Source organism: Corythoichthys intestinalis, chromosome 5 (genome assembly GCF_030265065.1).
Source record: "Corythoichthys intestinalis isolate RoL2023-P3 chromosome 5, ASM3026506v1, whole genome shotgun sequence".
NCBI lineage: Eukaryota > Metazoa > Chordata > Actinopteri > Syngnathiformes > Syngnathidae > Corythoichthys > Corythoichthys intestinalis.
Window position 1 is genome coordinate 46,399,708 of NC_080399.1, and position 23,107 is coordinate 46,422,814.

The 23,107-nt window shown below is 38.9% G+C and overlaps 1 protein-coding gene across 1 annotated transcript; it reads right to left on the reverse strand.

Annotated features, from left to right (window-relative positions):
• Positions 1–872: 872 nt before the first annotated feature.
• Positions 873–18,193, reverse strand: tsg101b (tumor susceptibility 101b). Its single transcript, XM_057836227.1, has 10 exons — positions 17,811–18,193; positions 17,148–17,235; positions 16,234–16,299; positions 15,929–16,092; positions 14,719–14,845; positions 14,481–14,538; positions 14,227–14,321; positions 4,633–4,835; positions 4,204–4,443; positions 873–4,119 (listed from the first exon to the last, which is right to left on the reverse strand). The coding sequence occupies exons 1-10, from the start codon at positions 17,850–17,852 to the stop codon at positions 4,030–4,032; spliced, it is 1,173 nt and encodes a 390-aa protein (XP_057692210.1). The 5' UTR covers positions 17,853–18,193; the 3' UTR covers positions 873–4,029.
• Positions 18,194–23,107: the final 4,914 nt, after the last annotated feature.

The window sequence follows — 23,107 nt, forward strand, 5'->3', positions numbered from 1 at the left end:
TGATTGGACGGGGTGGCGTGGCTCAGTGGTAGAGTAGTTGTCCTTCACCCAGAGGATGTGGATTCGATTCTCTCCCCAGATGAACTTGCCTAAGCATCCTTGAGCAAGATACTGAACCCCACATTGCTCCTGGTGCTGTGTCACCACCAGTAGGTGGATGGCAATGTAGTGTACAGCGCTTTGAGATCCTTGAAGGTGGAAAAGCACTATACAAGTATAACACCATTTACCAATGAACTTTTGAGTTTCTCTAAGTCCCTGACATTTCATCAGTCAAGTCAGCAAGTTTCGAGAAAGGCTTGTTAAGAGAGCCATCATTTCAAATTTCATATTAACAAAAAAATATCAGTCACTAGTAATTTTTTAACCTCATTAAGCATTCTATACGGTGCTCCTGCAGTCATATTGACAGGACGGCCACTCCTTCAAAAACAAGCCCCAATAAACTTTGGTCATTTGTCAAACTCGGGACACTCCTGTACCTTTCCCAGCTTTAAGTAAAGTTTTACGATCTTAGGTCTTCTGAAAGCTCTTTTGCGCAAGGCTTTACACACATCTGCTTATTGACATGAGACAATTTTAAACTGGTAGCCACTATTGGTTCGCTTTCCTATTCTTTGAATGTTATTTTCATACAAATATGAAAATGTCATGTGTGGTACTAGTTTAAGCAGTGTTCTTTTTATCTTTGTTATTTACCGTGGAGTATTAGACCAAATTTTATGACAATTTTATGCAGTGATAAAGCCATTCGACTTCTCAAACTTTCTCCAACAATTGTAGAAGATATTCCCAACCACAGTGACATGCATGACTCACTGAGCACAGAAAAAGATCAGGTGTACTGCTCTCACTTAATTTGTAGCGTAAATAAAAATCTTGCATCAGGTTTCCATCAAACCAGATGTTTTTAATTGAACGATTTACATAAATCTACACATACAAAAGATGATCAATGGTTTAATTGGAAACAAAAAACAACAGCAGATATTCTATGATACATTTCAAAGTGCATTTAGTAGAAGGCTAGTTAAATGAAGGGTGTTGTCATAACTTAACATTGGATTAGTACAATAGTCTCATTAGTACCCAATAATGCTCAAAACCCTTACAAAAAATGTTTTATACAGACAACTAACATCTCACCAAAAATGACAGTGGGCAGCAGAAATAAAAATAGTAGATGCCCTTTGTAAAAATGTCATCAAGAGAGATAATATAGATAGGGTAGAAGAGCTACTGTACATGATTGGGTAATGCAGCCAAACAGTAAAATTTGAGGGCTAACCTGAGCAGCTGACATGTAAAATCAAAGTCGCAAGAGAAGAGACCAAACACGATAGTGAAAAACAATACAGACTCATTGAGTAAAACATAACCATAACAGAAACAAAACTTTTTAATGTGGGTGGCTCAGGCTGCATGCAGCACGAAATCAAGGGTGTTCTTAAGGTTAACCACTTTCGGTATTTATATCAGAACTAAACCTTTTCATGATCAGGGAGGTGTCTTAACCAAGAACCCCCGACACTTTGTGCTTATTTAACAACCAAGGCGGCCTGGCTAATAGATAGCCCATGTACCTGTATGTGTATTAAGGCCGTAACGATACGCTTATCAAAACCGAAATCGCAATACTCAGAGTCACGATCCTTTACCGTGGTGTGCCACAACAGAACCATGCCACACCTTCAAGCCCAAACCAAATGTTCATATCTTTAACACCCGTCCTTCAGCTGTTTGGACACATAGAAATCTGAGTTTCCTTATGGTCTGAACAGTTTTAATGTGTCACATGGGAGTTTTGCTGTATACAGTAATGTGAAAAAATTAGGACACCCCATTAAATATCAGTTCTTTATGAAAAAATGTTCAAATGTCAATATCTGAAATTGTTTTTCTCTATCCCTGGAAAAGAAAGTGATTTAATTGCAGGTACACAAGAAAAGATTAACATTGTTTTACTCATTTACATTAAACCAAATATATCAACATAAATGCATATTCTGAGGAAAAATTTACACCCTACCACCTAATAGCTAGTGTTAGCATCTTGAGGTCTGCACTCAGGGTGAACCTGCTTAGACGGCCAGACCTGGGCATGTTGGCAGTTGTTTTGAATGTCCTCCACTTGTAGACTTTTTTTCCGGACAGTGGAATGGCTGATTTTATATTCTTATGAGATCTTTTGAAATCTCTGTTTAACAGACTCATAAGTGTCTAAAATCTTCTTTCTGAAGGCCTCAGACAGCTCCTTTGATCTCACCAACAGTCAGGGGCACACTAAACTAAATGTGAGGTTTAAATAAGGCAAGCCTCCTTCAAAATACTGGGTAATGATGTTCTAATGCACCTGTTGCGATACCCCTGTGTGTCATTTTAGTGTTTTTAAGTGGGATTGAATGTGGGGGTTTTCTAATTTATTCAACAGAAATTAAATTTATTTAAAATTACATTTTACAGAGAGTTTTAGAAAATCTTTTCTTCAGTTTTAATTGTTTGGCACTATTACTTGAATCTCTCAAGATTGTTACAATTGCTATTAAATATCCATATGACCAAATATGTTAGAAAATACACAGGCTTCCATAGGGTGTCCTAATGTTTTCACATGACTGTATACTTTACTCCCATTGTGGTTGTTCATGAAGTTTCATCTTGTGCAAATATTCGCATCTGCGGGTTACTTGCAGAAAGACTAACTGAGACATTGAAAATGACCTGTGAGATTGCAAAAACGTTAAGTCTTACAGCCAGACGAAGGGATAAAACAGCTGGCAGAGAGCATGAAAGAGGAAGATGGAGCGAGCCTGAAAGAGACCCTCGAGTGTCACTTCCCAATGTCATTATATATCTCATCCATTCGCATGTAAATTTGCCCATTCGTTTCGTTGCTGACAAGTGATAAACGTCAACTCTGTCTTGAGAACAGTTGAATTTTTCATTTATCCAAGACTATTTTTTTTAGGTTGTTTTAATTACCTGACATGTTTCGGCAACTACTTCTGCCTTCATAAGAGAGTCTGCCTTGAGAAGATTTTCCTGTCGCGGACTCATGGGGCGGACAGGCAGACAGCGGTGTAACGGTCTAAAATTTGTTTGAGTTCCAATGTTAGAGAGTGAACAAAAGTTAGCTCCAAAGTATGCTTAAAATTAAATTGAAAAAAATCCCTGTTTAAGACCTGCGGCAGCATAATTCCCCGGTCTGCTTTAAGCAGTATGTATGCACTGACACAAAGGGCAAAAAAGGAGGAATTATTTCACATAGTTAACATTACAGAAAAGTGAAGACGTCCATCGCTCGAACATTGTCAAAATCAAGTCAATAATCGTAGTAAGTGACTTTGTATAAAGCCTAAAGCCCCATGTTGTATTTGTCTGCAACATGTGCTATAATCACTTAGAAAAAAAGGTATTCATTAAAACTACTTATGTGTGCTACATAGTTTATGCAGGTATTTGAGACATTTTCACTGACAGAGGTTAATTTGTTCATTCATATTTTTTAGAAGATGGAAAAAAGTATTTTTAAATCAGCAAAACAAGTTTTGAGCTGCCAAACTGTTTTTTTTTTTTCCCTCCTACTTTATTTTTCGATGAAAGCAACCCCCCACAAAAATATATATCATCATTATTATTATTTTGGGAGAGTGGGTGAGAGAATTGTTCATTTATTTGTTTATATTGTGTATTAATTAGTGTTAAATTTGCAGATGATTTTTTTCCTCGTAAAATGTGAGTATTAATGAAATTTAAATATTTTTTCACATTAAAAAAATCATTTTGTGTATCGAATTGTGGATCAAGAATCGCAATTCAAATCGTATCGTGAATTCTCGTATCGTTACAGCTTTAATGTGTATGTTTGTTTAGAAAAACTCTCAAGCATTTGGTTTAAACAAGGTCAATGAACAAATCTTAGGAACATTGAAACTGCCCAGTGACCCAATAAAGACTGGATCCAAGAAAGAGGGAGAGGACAGAGAACCAGAGGACCTGAAGACATGTCCGTTTTTCTGCTAGTGTCACTCAGTAGAGGTCACTGAGGCCAGCAGTCTTACGGGCTTTCTGCATGAGGGCGCGGAGCTGGAACTGCTTTCTGGACAAAATGCGGACGTGCTGCAATAAAAAGGAAATGAATCAATGCTGATAGACGCACAAAAGAGCGCATTTGATATCTCAAAACTGTGTTGAAACGGCCACCTTGAGAAAAACCTCTAGGTCTATAACTCCTCTGCGAAGAGCCTCTCCTAGGTAGAAGATGGTGTCCTCAATTGCGTTTTCTTCAGCGTACAGGTTGAGAATTTGTTTGTACAGGGGGGCCGTCGGCACAATGATATCATCAATGTTGTTGTTCTCCGACTGGTTCTCCATCTTCTCCAGGGCCTCGCTCAGTTCCTCGTCTTTGCGCTTCAGCAGCTCAATGTTTCTGTCGACATCAGCCTGGTCCAACAATATGACTTAAGTTTCACTGATTCAAAGTTCCATTATCATTAAGATATATTTCGGACAAATTTAAAAATGGTGAAAGGAACTCAAACAAGATGTCAACATGTGAATGATAAACAGAGGTAATACAGGTAGATGATTTGTCATTAAAAAAATAAAAATAGGGGGAAATAATTCCATTACCACTTCACTGTCCAATCTTAAGATCATGTCCTCCAGTTTCTGATGGCCCTTTTTGAGGTCTTCTTCTGTTCGTTTGAGGGCATCCAACTCAGCCTGGGCCCTGTCCATTTCCTCCTTCATTCTCCAGCGAAGCTTATCGCTAACAGCAGATATCAGCGATGCACGGATGGTGTCCTCACCTATGGTTCCGTCTCTGTTGGAGCCTAAAACAAGCCAAGGTAGAAGATGAATTGATTCCAAAAGTCAGCACTCAACTCAACATAATGAGTTACTCGGCAAAGGACCTGACATTACTTTTTATGTTCTACACGTTATTACATGATCCATTCTATAATGTTTTTCACATCAAATATGTTTATACTGTAGTAACAGATTGAACTCTTTTGCATTAAAAAAAAAAACATAGGTCATCCTTTTTACATTTTTAAAAATTTCATACATACATATATATACACATTATCCATACATACATACACACATATATAAAAGAGTGCAATGGTATACAAACTAACTTTCAAACGCTGTGAGGAAAAAAAAAAACCTTTTTCCTGTTGTACTGAACCGTGAATTGTGTGGACCATCACGCCGAATATATATAGATATATTTTTCAATATGCAGGTGAGGCTTAAATCTCTTCCCTTTTCTATCTTTGCTCTCTTTGTTTTGATTAAAAAAATTTCCACGGTTTAAGGATATGTCATTCAAGAAAAGTTTAGGGCAAGTGACTATTCTTGCTAGTAAAAAGCAAAAAAATATTATACTGTAGCATCTACAAAGACAACGCCCATTTGGGGATGACAATGCATACTGAACAGGAAGATAGTCCATTAGTTTCAATTAAGTTTAACCACCTGAACGCCGAGCGTTTAACATGACTCTCACCACACTAAATGCTAATGCTATGCTAACACTCCGAGCCACCTAGCATCGCGTTTGCAACGGCGTCACAACCCCCTTCCCCATCTCCCCTCTCTGGGTCTCTCAGACATTTCTCACGTCATTCAACCAACGTAGCAACGTATAGTAACGCACGCCTTTACAACAGCGTTGCAAAGATGGGGAACGTAATTTGATTACTCACTACTGACAAAAATAACTCCGATACCAACACAGTTATACTCGAACGCTGTTATTAACAACACTGTTTATACAGTATTTGTTTTGCCCAGTCAAAATGATTGGGAAAAAATGAATACTGTATATTTATTTGAATGAGCAGCCAGTGTTAGGATAGATAGGGTACTGGTTTCCATTTATTTCAAGCTTTTTGAACACAATCTGTCTGAAAAATAATGTATTTCTTCAAACAATATTATCATAAGTTTTTATCTGTTGAAGACCACCACTCTATGTTGAAGAAAAACCTTGCCACTTACTTCCTGATGTGCTGCTATGACAGCACTTTCAAATAAGGTCACGCAAAGACCAGTCACCGTTTTCATGCATCGTTGTTGCCGGACCTTTCAGATTTGTTAGTGTGCAAAGGTCTTTAGAGTCAACACTACAACATGTACAGGTTCAGATTTGAATCAGCACTACAAATGTCACGAGTTCATTTTTTCCCCCTCCACGACTAAATATAGGACACTATCAAAAGCCCTCCAGTGGGCAGATGGTTCACTGGCGTTTTACCACTGACCCAAAACAGCTGATCACAGGTCAGGCTTTGTGTGGAGTTTCTGTTACGTCCCAAAATATAGCACATACAACCACTCTCAGGCCCATACTGTACGTTCTCTTGGCCTTTAGTACTACCAACTCTAGTTACATCAGATGACCTTTTACTGTGGGTTCAGCATACCACCAAAGTCAGGCTCAGGGTGAGAGGGTTTAAGTGTGAAGGTCAAATGGCTGAATTTCGAGTTAACGCCACAGAAAGCTGGAGAAGCGACATTTTATTTTATAAGTTTTAGTATAATGATCTAAATGCTGTGCTAGAAGTAATGTAATGAACCTTTATTTTGCCACTGCCTACTCACGGTTTGTATTCATTAATTCACATTTCTGCATTTTTGTAATGATACCTATGTTCACCTATTCACTGAACTCACAAGTGCATGTTATTTGTGTTCTTTCTATGATGCTTAAGATACACAAGATGATGCCAAAGCCCGGCTAAATTGGAAGTAAATAGTAGCAGATAGTTTTAAACACACTTTCGCTGTCATTTTTTCTCTGTGTAATCCATTTAACTTAATTATGGTGTTTTAAGATGAGTTTGAAATACTATTTAAGTTCTTGCAACAGTAATTGTTGGTAAATTTAAAGAAACTTATGCCCTGCTGCAGATGATAGATGTCCAAATTGTTCAAAGTGGGGGAGCAGGCTGTGAATGCTCATGATTCATTGCTGCTAACCCTGTCAAAATGGATTGGAGGTCTAGCGCCATCAATGGCAGCCAATGAGGTAACAACGTCAACGCTAAACATTTACATTTTTACAGAGATACCATTTCCTACATTAAAACTCAAAAAAGTAGAATTCAGAGTTTGAATTACATAACTGACTGATGGCAGCGTTGTCGGGTTGGTTTACATTACAAGCCCTTTGAACTACCTTGTGTTTAATTGCGCTTTACAAATAAAATTGACTTGCTTTACATTGTGATCACTCTGAAGAAAAAGAACAAGGGGTCCTAAGCTTAACTAGAAACCGTTTCTCAGTACAAAGAAGGGCAAGTTCTAACTTGTTAACTTTTGAGTCTGGACTTGGCAAGTTCGAGGACGGTAGGACAGTAGCTGTGTCTCAATACCATGCATGGCAAGTTCCAACATTTTTCAGTCACTCATACATGCCACTTATCCTCACGAGGGTCACATGGGTTGCTGAAGCCTAACACAGTTAACTATGGGCAGGAGGCGGGGTACACCCTGAATTGGTTGCAAACGAATTGCGTGGCACAACGAGACAAACAACCACTCATGCACACACTCATACCAAGGGACAATTTAGAGTCTTCAACCAGCCTACCATGCAAGCTTTCGTGGTGTGGTAGGAAAATGGAGTACCCGGACAAAAGCCACGCAGGCACATGGAGAACATGCAAACTCCATACTGTAAGGCCAGAGCCTGGGATTGAACCCACATAAGGAGAAGCTATTCACAAACACACGCACGCAGCATATGTAACGCCGGATTTACTGTAATTTCCCAAATTTAACGCGCACTTTTTTTCCCCAAAATCAACTTGTAAAATCATGGTGCGCATTATAAACGGGTACATGGATGGAGACAGAAATATATATATATATATATATATATATATATATGTATATATACACACACTCACCGGCCACTTTATTAGGTACACCTGTCCAACTGCTCGTTAACATTTAATTTCTAATCACCCAATCACATGGCGGCAAATCAGTGCATTTAGGCATGACATGGTTTAAGACAATCTCCTGCAGTTCAAACAGAGCATCAGTATGGGGAAGAAAGGTGATTTGAGTGACTTTGAACGTGGCTTGGTTGTTGGTGCCAGAAGGGCTGGTCTGAGTATTTCAGAAACTGCTGATCTACTGGGATTTTCACGCACAACCATCTCTAGGGTTTACAGAGAATGGTCTGAAAAAGAAAAAATATCCAGTGAACGGCAGTTCTGTGGGCGGAAATGCCTTGTTGATGCCAGAGGTTAGAGGAAAATGGCCAGACTGGTTCGAGCTGATAGAAAGGCAACAGTGACTCAAATAACCACCCGTTACAACCAAGGTAGGCAGAAGAGCATCTCTAAATGCACAGTACGTCAAATTTTGAGGCAGATGGGCTACAGCAGCAGAAGACCACGCCGGGTGCCACTCCTTTCAGATAAGAACAGGAAACTGAGGCTACAATTTGCACAAGCTCATCGAAATTGGACAGTGGAAGATTGGAAAAACGTTGCCTGGTCTAATGAATCTCGATTTCTGCTGCGACATTCGGATGGTAGGGTCAGAATTTGGCGTCAACAACATGAAAGCATGGATCCATCCTGCCTTGTATCAACGGTTCAGGCTGGTGGTGGTGGTGGTGGTGTAATGGTGTGGGGAATATTTTCTTGGCACTCTTTGGGCCCCTTGGTACCATTGAGCATCACTGGAACACCACAGCCTACCTGAGTATTGTTGCTGACCATGTCCATCCCTTTAAGACAACAATGTACCCAATTTCTGATGGCTACTTTCAGCAGGATCATGCGCCATGTCATAAAGCTGGAATACAGTGCCTTGCAAAAGTATTCGGCCCCCTTGAACCTTGCAATCTTTCGCCACATTTCAGGCTTCAAACATAAAGATATAAAATTTTAATTTTTTGTCAAGAATCAACAACAAGTGGGACACAATCGTGAAGTGGAACAAAATTTATTGGATAATTTAAACTTTTTTAACAAATAAAAAACTGAAAAGTGGGGCATGCAATATTATTCGGCCCCCTTGCGTTAATACTTTGTAGCGCCACCTTTTGCTCCAATTACAGCTGCAAGTCGCTTGGGGTATGTTTCTATCAGTTTTGCACATCGAGAGACTGACATTCTTGCCCATTCTTCCTTGCAAAACAGCTCGAGCTCAGTGAGGTTGGATGGAGAGTGTTTGTGAACAGCAGTCTTCAGCTCTTTCCACAGATTCTCGATTGGATTCAGGTCTGGACTTTGACTTGGCCATTCTAACACCTGGATACGTTTATTTTTGAACCATTCCATTGTAGATTTGGCTTTATGTTTTGGATCATTGTCCTGTTGGAAGATAAATCTCTGTCCCAGTCTCAGGTCTTGCGCAGATACCAACAGGTTTTCTTCCAGAATGTTCCTGTATTTGGCTGCATCCATCTTCCCGTCAATTTTAACCATCTTCCCTGTCCCTGCTGAAGAAAAGCAGGCCCAAACCATGATGCTGCCACCACCATGTTTGACAGTGGGGATGGTGTGTTCAGGGTGATGAGCTGTGTTGCTTTTACGCCAAACATATCGTTTTGCATTGTGGCCAAAAAGTTCTATTTTGGTTTCATCTGACCAGAGCACCTTCTTCCACATGTTTGGTGTGTCTCCCAGGTGGCTTGTGGCAAACTTTAAACGAGACTTTTTATGGATATCTTTGAGAAATGGCTTTCTTCTTGCCACTCTTCCATAAAGGCCAGATTTGTGCAGTGTATGACTGATTGTTGTCCTATGGACAGACTCTCCCACCTCAGCTGTAGATCTCTGCAGTTCATCCAGAGTGATCATGGGCCTCTTGGCTGCATCTCTGATCAGTTTTCTCCTTGTTTGAGAAGAAAGTTTGGAAGGACGGCCGGGTCTTGGTAGATTTGCAGTGGTCTGATGCTCCTTCCATTTCAATATGATGGCTTGCACAGTGCTCCTTGAGATGTTTAAAGCTTGGGAAATCTTTTTGTATCCAAATCCGGCTTTAAACTTCTCCACAACAGTATATCGGACCTGCCTGGTGTGTTCCTTGGTTTTCATAATGCTCTCTGCACTTTAAACAGAACCCTGAGACTATCACAGAGCAGGTGCATTTATACGGAGACTTGAATACACACATTTGGATTCTATTTATCATCATCGGTCATTTAGGACAACATTGGATCATTCAGAGATCCTCACTGAACTTCTGGAGTGAGTTTGCTGCGCTGAAAGTAAAGGGGCCGAATAATATTGCACGCCCCACTTTTCAGTTTTTTATTTGTTAAAAAAGTTTAAATTATCCAATAAATGTTGTTCCACTTCACGATTGTGTCCCACTTGTTGATTCTTGACAAAAAAATGAAATTTCATATCTTTATGTTTGAAGCCTGAAATGGGGCGAAAGGTTGCAAGATTCAAGGGGGCCGAATACTTTTGCAAGGCACTGTAATCTCAGACTGGTTTCTTGAACATGACAATGAGTTCACTGTACTCAAATGGCCTCCACAGTCACCAGATCTCAATCCAATAGAGCATCTTTGGGATGTGGTGGAATGGGAGATTCGCATGATGGATGTGCAGATGACCAATCTGCACCAACTGTGTGATGCCATCATGTCAATATGGACCAAACTCTCTGAAGAATTCTTCCAGCACCTTGTTCAATCTATGCCACGAAGAATTGAGGCAGTTCTGAAGGCAAAAAGGGGTCCAACCCGTTACTAGCATGGTGTACCTAATAAAGTGGCTGGTGAGTGTATATATATATATATATATATATATATATATATATATATAAAACAGATTTTTTTTTTTGTGTTGAAGAAACGTATGCGGCGATCCGTTGCCGACCATTACGGTACGTGACGTCACCATTTTGTTTGGGTAATACTTCACTCTGATCGGCCGAATGATTTTGTTGGTGTTAAGTTCTGCTTGTTTCACTCTTCATAAAGCACAGAATTTAGTTTCTTGAACTCATTTGAGTCAACGTTTATTGCAGCTCTGCAACTCGGACCATAAAAAACGTAACAACACAGACTTCTTGTGTGTGTCCGTCAACTATATCTGTCCCTCGGGAAACTCAAACCCAAATAACAATAGAGCCTATTGTTACTGTCGTGTTGACAGCAATGAGCTCTCACGGATTTCCGACTTACGTTCTCACTTTCGTTTTACCATATCAATCCATGGAAGAAACATTGATTCATCATGATGAAACGAGCAAGTTATACAGCAGCCTTTAAAAGAAAAGTCACATCTGTTTTGTTTTCTCCTAGATTCTGGTAAGTTGGAGAAGTTGTCAAATTATCCATTATTACCGTAAATATTGTCAGTTTATGGTAATGTTTTTAACTACCAATATGCTATGCTTGTGCTGTGTTTCACCATTCAGTAAAATGACATTTCTGTACCTGTACACGAGCTCTGTTTTCTTGTACAGTGGTACCTCTACATACGATCGCTTCCACACACGAACTTTTCGACATCCGACGTAAAATTTGACTCGCCATTTGTTTCTACATCCGACGACATGCTCGAAATACGACGACAATGGCAGCACCGCAGACGAATGCACGGCGGATTTTCTTGTGTGACAAATCAACACAGGTTTCAGAAAAGGTTGGTACAGGTGTTGAAACAAGGAAAAAGTTGATGCTTACCTTCTAAATGAAGATGCAAATGACAGAAAAATATGAGCGTGGGGTGGGCATCCGTGAAATGGCTCAACAATACATCTCCACGGTCCTCCTCCGACCATCGTTCGCCAGTCTTTATAAGTTAAGCTGACAATTCTTATTGTGGTAACATCTCCAAAGAAATCGCCAGCTTCGCCACGTTTTCATCATTTCTTTCACAACTTATTCAACACAAAACGCCTGCTGTCTGCCGCAATTGACGGTGTTCTCAAGAGAACATTCAAAGTGAAAGTGAAACTCAAGCTCACCGGTCCAGGCAGGTCAGCCCCGCGGTGCGTTCAGGTACACAAAAAAACGTCCGCCTTATTAGAACCCGATTCGTTACACTATTACAGGAATTATTATTATTCTTTTTATTATATTATTCCAATTTTGATTTATAATTTATTTGTTTTGCTACGTGTAATTGCCATTTGTAATAGCACCAGCAGTATTTTTTAAGGATTTAGTGCAGGTTTTTGGGCTGTGGAACGAATTAATGGAATTATAATGTATTCCTATGGGAAAATCCTGCTCGACATACGACCATTTCGACTTACAAATAAGGTCCTGGAATGGATTAACTTCGTATGTAGAGGTACCACTGTATTCTTTTTATTGGTGCTAAAATTAGGGTGCACGTTATAAACGGGTACAATAATTTTCCCTAGATTTCACAAGTAAATTTTGGGTGGGCATTATACACGGGTGGACCTTATATTTGGGAAATTACGGTAGTTGAAAAAGTAAGAAAGCTGTACCGCATACCAACAGGAAGGATTGTCTCGGAGTGATTTGTTTGAGGATTCAAGGTAATCATTATATTTTTCATACTATGCATGTATTTTGAAACGTGAAAAAAAATCAATGGGAGAAATTAACTTCTACAGACTAGCATCGTCCTTCGACATATTTACGTAAAACAAATTGTACCTGCACTTTTTTTTTCGTTTAAACCAAGAATCGAGACCATTGTACATCCATATCTGCAAAGAATTGAGGGATTTAAGCATTTAATCAGAAGAATTTCATTGTAAAAAGCTCTTTGTTGTCGTAAAGCGTCACCACAGTGTGACTTGAAGACGAGCAGCACATTCGACATTTACGTAAAATAAATTCTACCTGCACGGTTTTTTTGCTCTTAATCAAGAATCGAGACTGTTTTACATCCATATCTACAAAGAATTGAGGGATTTAAGCATTCATTCACAAGAATTTTCAACGTAAAAAGCTATTTGTCTGTGTTTCCACTCGGTCAGCTTTGACGGAAATGGGCCCCCTATTAATCGGCCCCGCGCCCTGGGTCCCGTCAATACCATTATGAAGTCTATGGACAAGTCTTATTTGTACTTCCGTGAATACGATAACAATTAATGCTGGGTCTTGTCTAGTTAAAGGTAAAAGATTCTTGAAAAAATTTCCGGACGACAAGCCGCTACTTTTTTCTCTCATTTTGGGTCCTGCGGCGTGTGCAACGATGCGGCCAATTTGTGTATTTTTCTGACGGCCGCCAGGGGCGCTCGAGCATGGAATGTTGGAGTGAGACACATGGAATATACGTGTCGAGGAAGACGCTAGTTTGCACTACTACCGGTAGTTTAATTTTGTGCGTTGTGCATGAATAGAGGTGGCGAACCCTCGTCTTTGTTTTATGGAAAGTGCTAGAAGAAATGAAATTGGCCATCCGAGTTGTATGGGACGCTTTGATGACGAGCGGCGAGAGAACGTTTGCCAAGACTCCCCGCCTGTGAAGCGCTGTGAAAGAGTCCGCCATCACCAACGGGCTTTGAGGGGCCAGTCTGCTGCGAGGAGGACAGCACAGGCTGGGAGTGAATATGCCTCATTATGGGAGACATTGAAGGCGACGCGAAGGACAGACTGAGTAGGTGCGTGCGTGGCGAAGTGCATCTGAGTGTCTTCATATCCGACACTGAGGGTGAAGACTTTCATGGTTTGAATGCACAGGAGGAAGATGAAGATTGCTAACAAAGACTTTTACGTTTTTATTAACGAGCACAATTAGTGCTGCACCGCCATGCTGATGCTATGCAACTTCCGTGCCGCTGCTATATAACTGCCGTGTTTGCTGGCGCTGTTTGGAACAAAAAGTTAAGGTGTGTTATTAAACGTTTGAAAACTGTATTTCTTTGTCAATGTCTCATTTTACTAAGTGTGCACATGCGGCTTATAGGCAGGAGAGGCTTATGTATGTACAAAATGGTTTTTCCTTTAAAAATGTACTGGGTGAGGCTTGTAATCAGGGGCGCCCAATAGTCCAGAAATTACGGTATGTTCCCCTTTAGATTAAAATTTGGGTAGGTAGTTACACGATGGACACTGACCAAAAATGTACTGCTCCCAGAAAAATCAAGTGACAAGCACTAAATACCACAGTAAAAGAATGTTTTTGTTACATTATTATACTGTCATTAACAGAGTGCCAGTAACACTGTTGTCACAGTGACGAAGTCTTTATGTTGTTGTGTTTGACACAACTATAATAATGTGTGTCGTGATGGGAGACATGTAATACATACCCACTGTAGACACAGGAGTTTGGGTGGGGTAGTGTGTTGGACCAGATGTAGCTGGGTAGGAGTTGCCCCCTGGGTATTGATAACCTGGATAACCTCTGCAAAGGAAATACAACTACCATTTACTAATCATACAAGCCATTTTATAGTGCTAGTCAGTGTCAGCATAGGACTAAAGGTGTGAAGTGATAAAAATGGCTATGCTACAGTGCACGCTTGTCAAATAAATATAAACAAATCATTGTGAAAAATCTTACCCTGCATTAGGACTTGGGCCATAAGGTAAAACTGCAGGCATGCCAGGTACATAAGAAGCTGATATAAGAGAAAGGACAAGAGCAATTAAATCATCCGTCTAAATACGTCTCCGTACTTCACTGCTGTGGGGAATGAGCTCCACCTTGTGTTGAACTGGGTAATTCGGTCAGTCAACTATGAGGGAGTTAATAATGATTTTAAATAAATAAATAAAAATGTACAAAAACCACTACTTACGATTAGGAGGTCCAGCAGCTTGGAAGGCCTGGTAAGGTGCTTGTGTGATAGGGCGAGAAAACACTGGAGGCTCTTCTCCAAACACCACAATCATTACCTGAATGAGACCATACAGGTCTGACTGAGGCTGCAAAACAAAGATGAAACGTTGAAAGGTCCACATGAAAAAATACAATTTCACATTTGGTAAAATTTTAACTCACTGTCTGCCATTGAAAGCGATAGATATCCAATCCAGTACAAATGGATTCGTTGTCTCCTAGTGACAAACTAGGGATGTCCCTGATCCGATCACTTAATCGTGCCGATCGTGCCATTTTTCACAGGATCAAAATCAGGTGAAAAAGATCGGCTTTTAATGAAATTTTATTATTATTATTATTATTATAATTATTACCATTTAAAAAAAATTTAAGGGCTTTTCCAGTATTGGATCGGGACTCTGTATTGGCAGATTCTCAAAATCAGGGGACTATGATTGGGGTAGAAAAATATGTGATTGGGAAATCCCTATGACAAACTAGTATAAATTCAACGTAGACGGATGAAAATAACTAAAAAATAACCAAATGTCATGCCAAGGATATCGTATAGGAATACAAATTTGGACTTTTTAAAACTGAAATTTAAGATAACAGCCTTGATATTTCAGAAAATCCAAATTATGACAGTTTTGAAATTTTCAGGAGACCCTGACATCTATAGCAATTTATAAATCATCAATGATCAAATTTAGGTCAATTTCTTAACGAGTTGCTAATTCATACAATGCAAATGTCTATTGTCCTGTGTGAAGGCAATCATATCTCAACCAACATTACATTATGTTTAGCACACACACGGCAAGGCAAATTTAGTGCAATAATATTCACAAGGATAAAAATGTATGTGTTAACTATGGATGTGATTCTTAAATGAGATTTCGGAAAAATCTGCAGCGTGCGGTGCTAACCGTAACCCCTATCCAAAGGTTTGGGAACTTTCTGTGACATTGGGGTTAGGTTAACTTTCTCATTATATTTTTGTAGATGTTGTTAATGTGATTTGATGTAGAACTGTGAATATAACATTTTTTGTGTGTTAAACTGAAGATATGTGTTATGTGTCATCGTATGTCTATATGGTCATAATTCCAAGCCCACTAATGAAACAAAATGTGTAGTAGTGTAATTTGCATTGTATGTATATATGTATGTATATATTGACTTACATGTTTCCACTCGTGTAGATATGGTAGATAAATTTTTCCATTGGCATCAATATGTTTACCAGTTTTGATCATCATTGTGCTGGTAGGTTTAACAAAACAAATTGGAGGGTTGAATGGGTAGGTGTCCAGCAACCAAAGACACACTGGGATGTTGTAGACATTGCCTAGGAAGAAATTAAATACATACGGCCATTTTTACCATGCAACGTGGCAGTAATAAAGTGGCAAACATTGATGTATCTCGTAGCAGAATAATGAATTACAATTTAACACTGATGTCTAAGAAAAGAAATAAGAACAATTACCTTTATAGCTTACAGGTACTGTTCCTGTTAAACTCATCAGGTCCCTTGTAGAGCCATCATTGAACACTGAAAAGCAAGTTGAATTCATAAGGAAACCCAAAATAAACTGAATACTAATCCTAATCACGGACGAAGGAAGCAGAGTTAACCTCTAAACAGCAAACACCACTGAGGTCTTTCCTGACAAAGGGCGTATATTTGGTCTCAGCATTTGTAGGAACGCTATAATAGCATAACCTGCTAGGGCTACATTTCTCACGAATATGCTGATGTACGTAAAAACGAAAAAAATTAAAATGGTTAGCTCCATGACGTCTTTTTACATAACTTATAGTGACTGTTGCTGCTGCTGGCCGAAAAAAAACCTACTATCCCTCCTTTTCGGGGGGGTCGGCATGTTGTCGACATGTTGTGTTTCTGTCGGGGCTCTGTGAGCGTGAGTGTGTGTGTGGGGGCGTTTAATCATCAGCCAATATAATGTGCGTTTGAGAGGTAAAAGGAAGAGGAAAAAATGGACTGGCACATTCAACAAGTGAAAAGGGGTATATGTAAGTCTGAACAGAATGAAAATAATTAACTTAATAATGGTAAGGTCAATTCTATCCTTACCACATATGAGAAGTTAATCTTAAAACACCTCTATCACTGAGCTCATTATATAATGCAAATAAGGTTGCTTAAAAGGTGGTGGGGACAATTTGAGCATCCTTAAAATTTGGTAGGGTTATGTTCGACTCCCGACTGTCCCTATGCATACCTACGCCCTTGTTCCTGACACAACCAGACCACCTTTTTAACCTGTCTTGGGTCCTTTGATTGTATGACATTTTGAAAATGAACGTATGAAGGTAGGCACGCAAAGGTGTTTTTTCTGAGTTTTCATCGAATAGGAATTTGTAAGAAGGTTGTATTACCATAGCCGTCCATTACAGGCTTCAAGTCTTTGTACTGAGAAATGACATTGGTGATTTCTTGAACACTCAGGTCCCTGTATTTGTATTGCTGCAATACGACAAGGAGAAACACAGACAATGACTTTATTCTTATACTTTGAAAACAATAGAAACATCTCAAGCAAGGAAGAAAGGCTTGGCATGTCAGGTATTCTGGTTTTCTACTGAGTAAACAGTGTTGAAACGACCTACGCTTTACAAAAGCCTGCCGCGTTTGTTTTGTGTGACATGGAACAAATATGTAACAGAAATGGCTGCTATTAGGGAAATAGAAGTCCAATCCATTTTAACTGAGAGGTCTTGCCGTAAATGATGACTGCCAGACCCCTAGTTTAAATGGATTGGACGGCGATAAACGTCAATGGCGGTAAGTAAGCTAATAATGGGGTGTATGCAACAGTGAGGTTATTTACTGTTAGCAAATCGTAAACACATTTTTTTGCTTGTGACAATAGTAAAACTGTCGACACTCATCAGGTTAGTATGTATTAGAAGCGTTATAACACACGACGTTACAACACAAGCCATTTAACATACAAGGAAATGACAAGCTCGATAATGTTAGCGTCCATGTTACGTTTCGATACTCTGAATGAGCATTTACGCGTTCAACGACAGACTTACCTTCAACATTTTCTTCAGGGCACCTTCGTTGACTACCGCCATTGTGTGTAGTTCACGGTTTATTCGGAAAAAGTGAGTAGATATGCGACGAGCTGGCAAAAACGCTAGCAAGAATTCCGCAAATGCTAGGCTAATATTAGCGCAGTCTTTTGCCTGGCTGAAGAAAAAAAAAAACGCGTTATTTAAAATAAGATATCCAGTAGAATAGATTTAGTGTTTTTACTATTATCGCAGATCAAAAGACTGAAGGGACGGCTACTGGAAAAATTGAGTGCTCGGTATAAACAACAAACGCTCAAACACACAAAACTATCCGACTGACAACAAAATGAATTTCCGGTTTCACAGCTGACATTTTCCGGGGTAACCAATGACGTTATAAAGGCTGTTCCACACCAGCGGTAGGCACTAGGCAGCCAAGTGTGATGAGAGTTCCGCCCGCGGCAAGCGCAAAATGGGAGCGAGCCAGACTCCACGATCCAGCCAATCTCCTGACTCAATTATTGTTGTTTCAATGTTGAAATCCTTACAAAACCTAAACGTCATTTCAATTACAAATAATACTGGAACAATGCTGAATCAATGTTATGTTTTCCTTCATTTCCAACCATTCAAATATGCCTTTATTTAGAGGTCCTACTATATTTACAGACAGAAGAAACAGCTAGGTTGACTAATAAAATATTATACTGTATAAATAATAAAAATAAAAACTTGTCTAAATTTCAAAACATTTTAATAACTCTCATTAAACACAGTGGCGCCTCCGAAAATTGTTCATAGGGGTGGCCAGATGGGGCCACTTAAAATCTTGGGGTGGCACACCAAAATTAAAAGCCATAATTTCAGGTTTTAATTATGTTGTTGCAGTAAAAGGCCAGAAGAAAAGTATCAGAAAGACTTAAGGACACGCCGACTGATATACTTTGGTGTATTGTGTTATACTGTAGTTAATGTTATTAACGATTTAATGTGCATAGTCCATAACAGTACAGTCAACAGTTCCACAGCTACTACAATCTGACATTATACTGCAGGGGTGCTGGAAGTCACTCACAGCAGGGGTGCTGAGGATCTTTTTCAGCTTTTTCCATCCAAGAACAGCCGTTTTGGTCTAAATTTGTCATGATTGCGCATTTTCTCCATACAAGGTGTGGACAATGGCAGTACACGCAAAGCGCTCGTGTTTTATAATGAAATTCCCTGCCGTTGGGTGGCACAATGACACACGAACACATTTGAAAACTACAAGGTCCAATAAGCCTCGGTCATAGACTTCATAATGGTATTGACCGGTCAGATTGGTCATGCACTGTGCCTCACATTCAAGTAGGGGGCCGCCCACATGAAGAGGAGCTATTCAAAAACACATGCACGCAGCGATCTAACACCGGATTTCTGTTGAAAAAGTACGAAAGCTGTACTGCATACAAACAGGAAGGATTGATTTGTTCGAGGATTCAGGTAATTATTATATTATTCGTACCATGCATGCATTTTTAAAACGGTGTGAAAAAAATCAATGGGAGAAATTAGCCGCTACTGCATAGGCCTCATAGTTCGCCATATTTATGTGAAATAAATGCTAATTGCACGTTTTTTTTCCTTTTAACGAAGAATAGAGACTGTTTTACGTCCATATCTATAAAGAATTCAGAGATTTATTTATTCACACGAATTTTCATCGGAAAAGCTTTGTTACATAATGCGGCCGCTAGCTGCATTTACTAACAGACTAGCATTGTACTTCAACATATTTACGTAAAATAAATGTTAAGTGCACTTTTTCTGTTTGTTTTGCCTTTAACAAAGAATCAAGACTATTTTACGTTCATATCTATAAAGAATTCTGGGATTTGAGCATTTAATCACAATAATTTTCGACGAAAAAAGCTGTTTGCCTGTGATTCCACTCAGTCAGCGTTTACGACCTCGCCAACAATGCAGGCCCCCTATTTATCGGCCCTACGTCCCGTGTGCCGTCAATACATTGTGAAGTCTATACCTCGGTTTAACGCCCTTTTTCACAAATAGCACCTTATTCAATGTGACTGGGTAGCAAGCAACGTGCCAGGTGGTGATCATGTTTTTAAAAAAAATAAACTTTTTCAAAATATATATTTAATCACCAAAGTGAAACACATTATTGGTTGCTTATGTTTTAACTAGGGCTGTCAAAATTATCGCTTTAACGGGCGTTAATTAATTATTTTAATTTATCACGTTAAAATATTTGACACAATTAACGCATGCACTGAATGAGCCGCTCTCGCATTGCCTCAAACAGATTTCAATGAGGCCGTTTATGGACATTAAGAGTGAAGAGAATGCCACCGGCCACTTGGGGGCAGCGCAGCGCCGTTCCATACTAATGTTATTCCTTCTAATAGTGGGAGAATTAGTAGTTGTGAGACGTTTATGCTGTTGCTTTGTGCTCCACACATATTTCGGTAAGCTTGCTTTCTTTTAGTGGCAATTATGTGTCTCTTGTTGTATTTTGGGTAAGATATGCTCAGAGATATATCTGTTATAAAGGCGAATGGACACCGGCGTTCTTTGGGCTGCGCCGTTTATTGGCATGCGCTTCTGCAACCCCTTCACAACAAACAGAAGTATCATTTAGTGAAAGCGCAACAAAAATAATATCGCTATCTCTCAAAAAAATAATGTTCACAAAAAGAAAAGCACTTCAGTCTGTAGTAATGAGGCCCTATTCTCACACTGTTAAACAACAATGCAAAGTGACTGGCATTACTCAGAGTTTGGTCACTCAATTCTTATTATTGTTATTTTTATTCCTCTTATTATTATATTGACTCTACTTTTGATTGAAAATTGTACAAATTTTATTAAAACGAAAATATGAAGAGGGGTTTTAATTAGGGCTGTCAAAATTATCGCGTTAACGCACGGTAATTATTTTTTTAAATTAATCACATTAAAATATTTGACGCAATTAACGCACATGTCCCGCTCAGACAGTATTCTGCCTTTTGGTAAGTTTTACAGCAAGGTTTTTTGTGCTGTCTAACAGCGAACTCTTGTGGTCGCTTTGCGACATGGTTTATTGCTTTCTTGCCAGTTCAATATGGCTGCATGACGTCTCGGGCTGACGCCTACGTTGTAATGTTGTGCTTATATGATCCTTGGACAAGATTTGTCCCTAAGTATGGTTGTTGTAAAGAATGTACATATTATGTTAGTAAGCGAAATGTTATATTTTTTGTATGAGACGCTTTTTGTTTATGTTTAGTGAACCTGTATAGCGTGCTAAGCTAATGTTGTTGCTAAAGCAATGCTTGTGTACTTTTTTTTTGTAGTTTCACTACGGTCTAAAGAGGACAATGGTTTGAGGCCATTTTATTAATAAATCAGATGAAAAAGGAAGAAGTCTGATTATTAAGGCGTCGTTCACTAGCTGTCTAGCTTTGGAAAAAGTAGACGCTTCGGAGTGAGGACAGCATAGACAGATTTAAATGACAGTAGAGTGAAATGCCCACTACAGTCCTTATGTACCGTATGTTAAATGTATATATCCATCTTGTGTCTTATCTTTCCATTCCAACAAGTTATTTTACAGAATATATATATAATTTACAGAAAAATATGGCATATTTTATAGATGGTTTGAATTGCTATTAATTGCGATTAATTACGATTAATTAATTTTTAAGCTGTAATTAACTCGATTAAAAATTTTAATCGTTTGACAGCCCTAGTTCTAATATAAAATTACTATAACTTGTAACTATAACATTTATCTTTTATGAACTACAAGTCTTACTATCCATGGATCACTTAAATAGAAAGAATGTTAATAATGCCATTTGTGGATTTATTGTTATAATAAACAAATACAGCACTTATGTACAGTATGTTGTATGTATATATCCGTCTTGTGTCTTATCTTTCCATTCCAGCAATAATTTACAGAAAAATATGGCATACTTTAGAGATGGTTTGAATTGCGATTAATTGCGATTAATTACGATTAATTAATTTTTAAGCTGTAATTACTCGATTAAAAATTTTAATCGTTTGACACCCCTAGTTTTTTTTTTTTAATTCATCTGGGGAAGAATTAAAAAAAAAAAAAATGTCAGGTTAGGAGTCAATCCCGCTACTTTTTGCACATTGGGCAAGCTATGTAACCACCATACCACCCACAGGTTTAGTTGTTCGGATGACACTTTGTCATTTGGTCATGTAAAAGTTATTTTTGTCTGGCAGATGTCACCACACTGAATTGTGTCAAATGCCTCGAAGCACTGAATCATTTCAACACATTTGCTTCAGGGGCACTGAAAGCAGTGGTGATGCAGTGCCGTGACTCACCACACTGATTCGTGGCAAATGCTTCATAACACTGAACCATTTTGACACATTTGCTTCAGGGGTACAGAAAGCAGTGGTGATGCAGTGTCGTGACTCACCACACTGATTCGTGGCAAATGCTTCCTAACACTGAACCATTTCGACGCATTGCTTCATATTGATTCACTGCTTCAGAAAGCTTCGGTTTCTCCATCACTAGTTTCATCAGTCCACAAAAATTTTGCCAAAACTTCTGTGGAGTGTCCAAGTGCCTTTTTGCGAACATTAAATTAGCAGCATTTTTTTTTTTGGGGGGGGGGGGGGGGGGGGGATTGGCTTCTGCCGTGGAGTAAATAGTACATTTTTTTTACTATTATGATCATAGTAAAAAGTTTTTGCTATTATCGCATATCAAAAGAATGAAGGGACGACTACTGGAAAAATTGAGTGCTCAGTATAAACAACAAACGCTCAAACACACAAAACTATCCGACTGACAATAAAATGAACTTCCAGTTTCACAACTGACATTTTCCAGGGTAACCAATGACATTGTAAAGGCTGTTCCACACCAGCGATAGGCAGCAAAGGGTGATGAGAGTTCCGCCCGCGGCAAGCGCAAAATAGGAGCTAGCCAGACTCCACGATCCAGCCAATCTCCTGACTCAATTATTGTTGTTTCAATGTTGAACCTGAACCTAAACGTCATTTCGATTACTAATAATATTGGAACAACGCTGAATCAATGTTATGTTTTCCTTCATTTTCAACCATGATGCTATTCTTGCTTTCAAATATGCCTATATTTAGAGGTCCTACTATATTTACAGACAGAAGAAACAGCTAGGTTGACTAATAAAATATTGCATTGAATAAATAATAAAAATAAAAACTTGTCTAGATTTCAAAATATTTTTTAATAACGCTCATTAAACATATTCAAAACTTAAGCCTCCTCTTCAGTCTCACGAGCTTCGCTGCCA

Excerpts from the sequence above, each read along its gene's own strand:
- tsg101b (XM_057836227.1), bottom strand. The coding sequence starts at position 17,852 with ATGGCGGTAGTCAACGAAGGTGCCCTGAAGAAAATGTTGAAG. Across the intron at positions 17,236-17,810 it reads CCCTGAAGAAAATGTTGAAG|CAATACAAATACAGGGACCT; the intron begins GTAAGTCTGTCG and ends GTCGTATTGCAG. Across the intron at positions 14,322-14,480 it reads GGCCCAAGTCCTAATGCAGG|AGGTTATCCAGGTTATCAAT; the intron begins GTAAGATTTTTC and ends TTTCCTTTGCAG.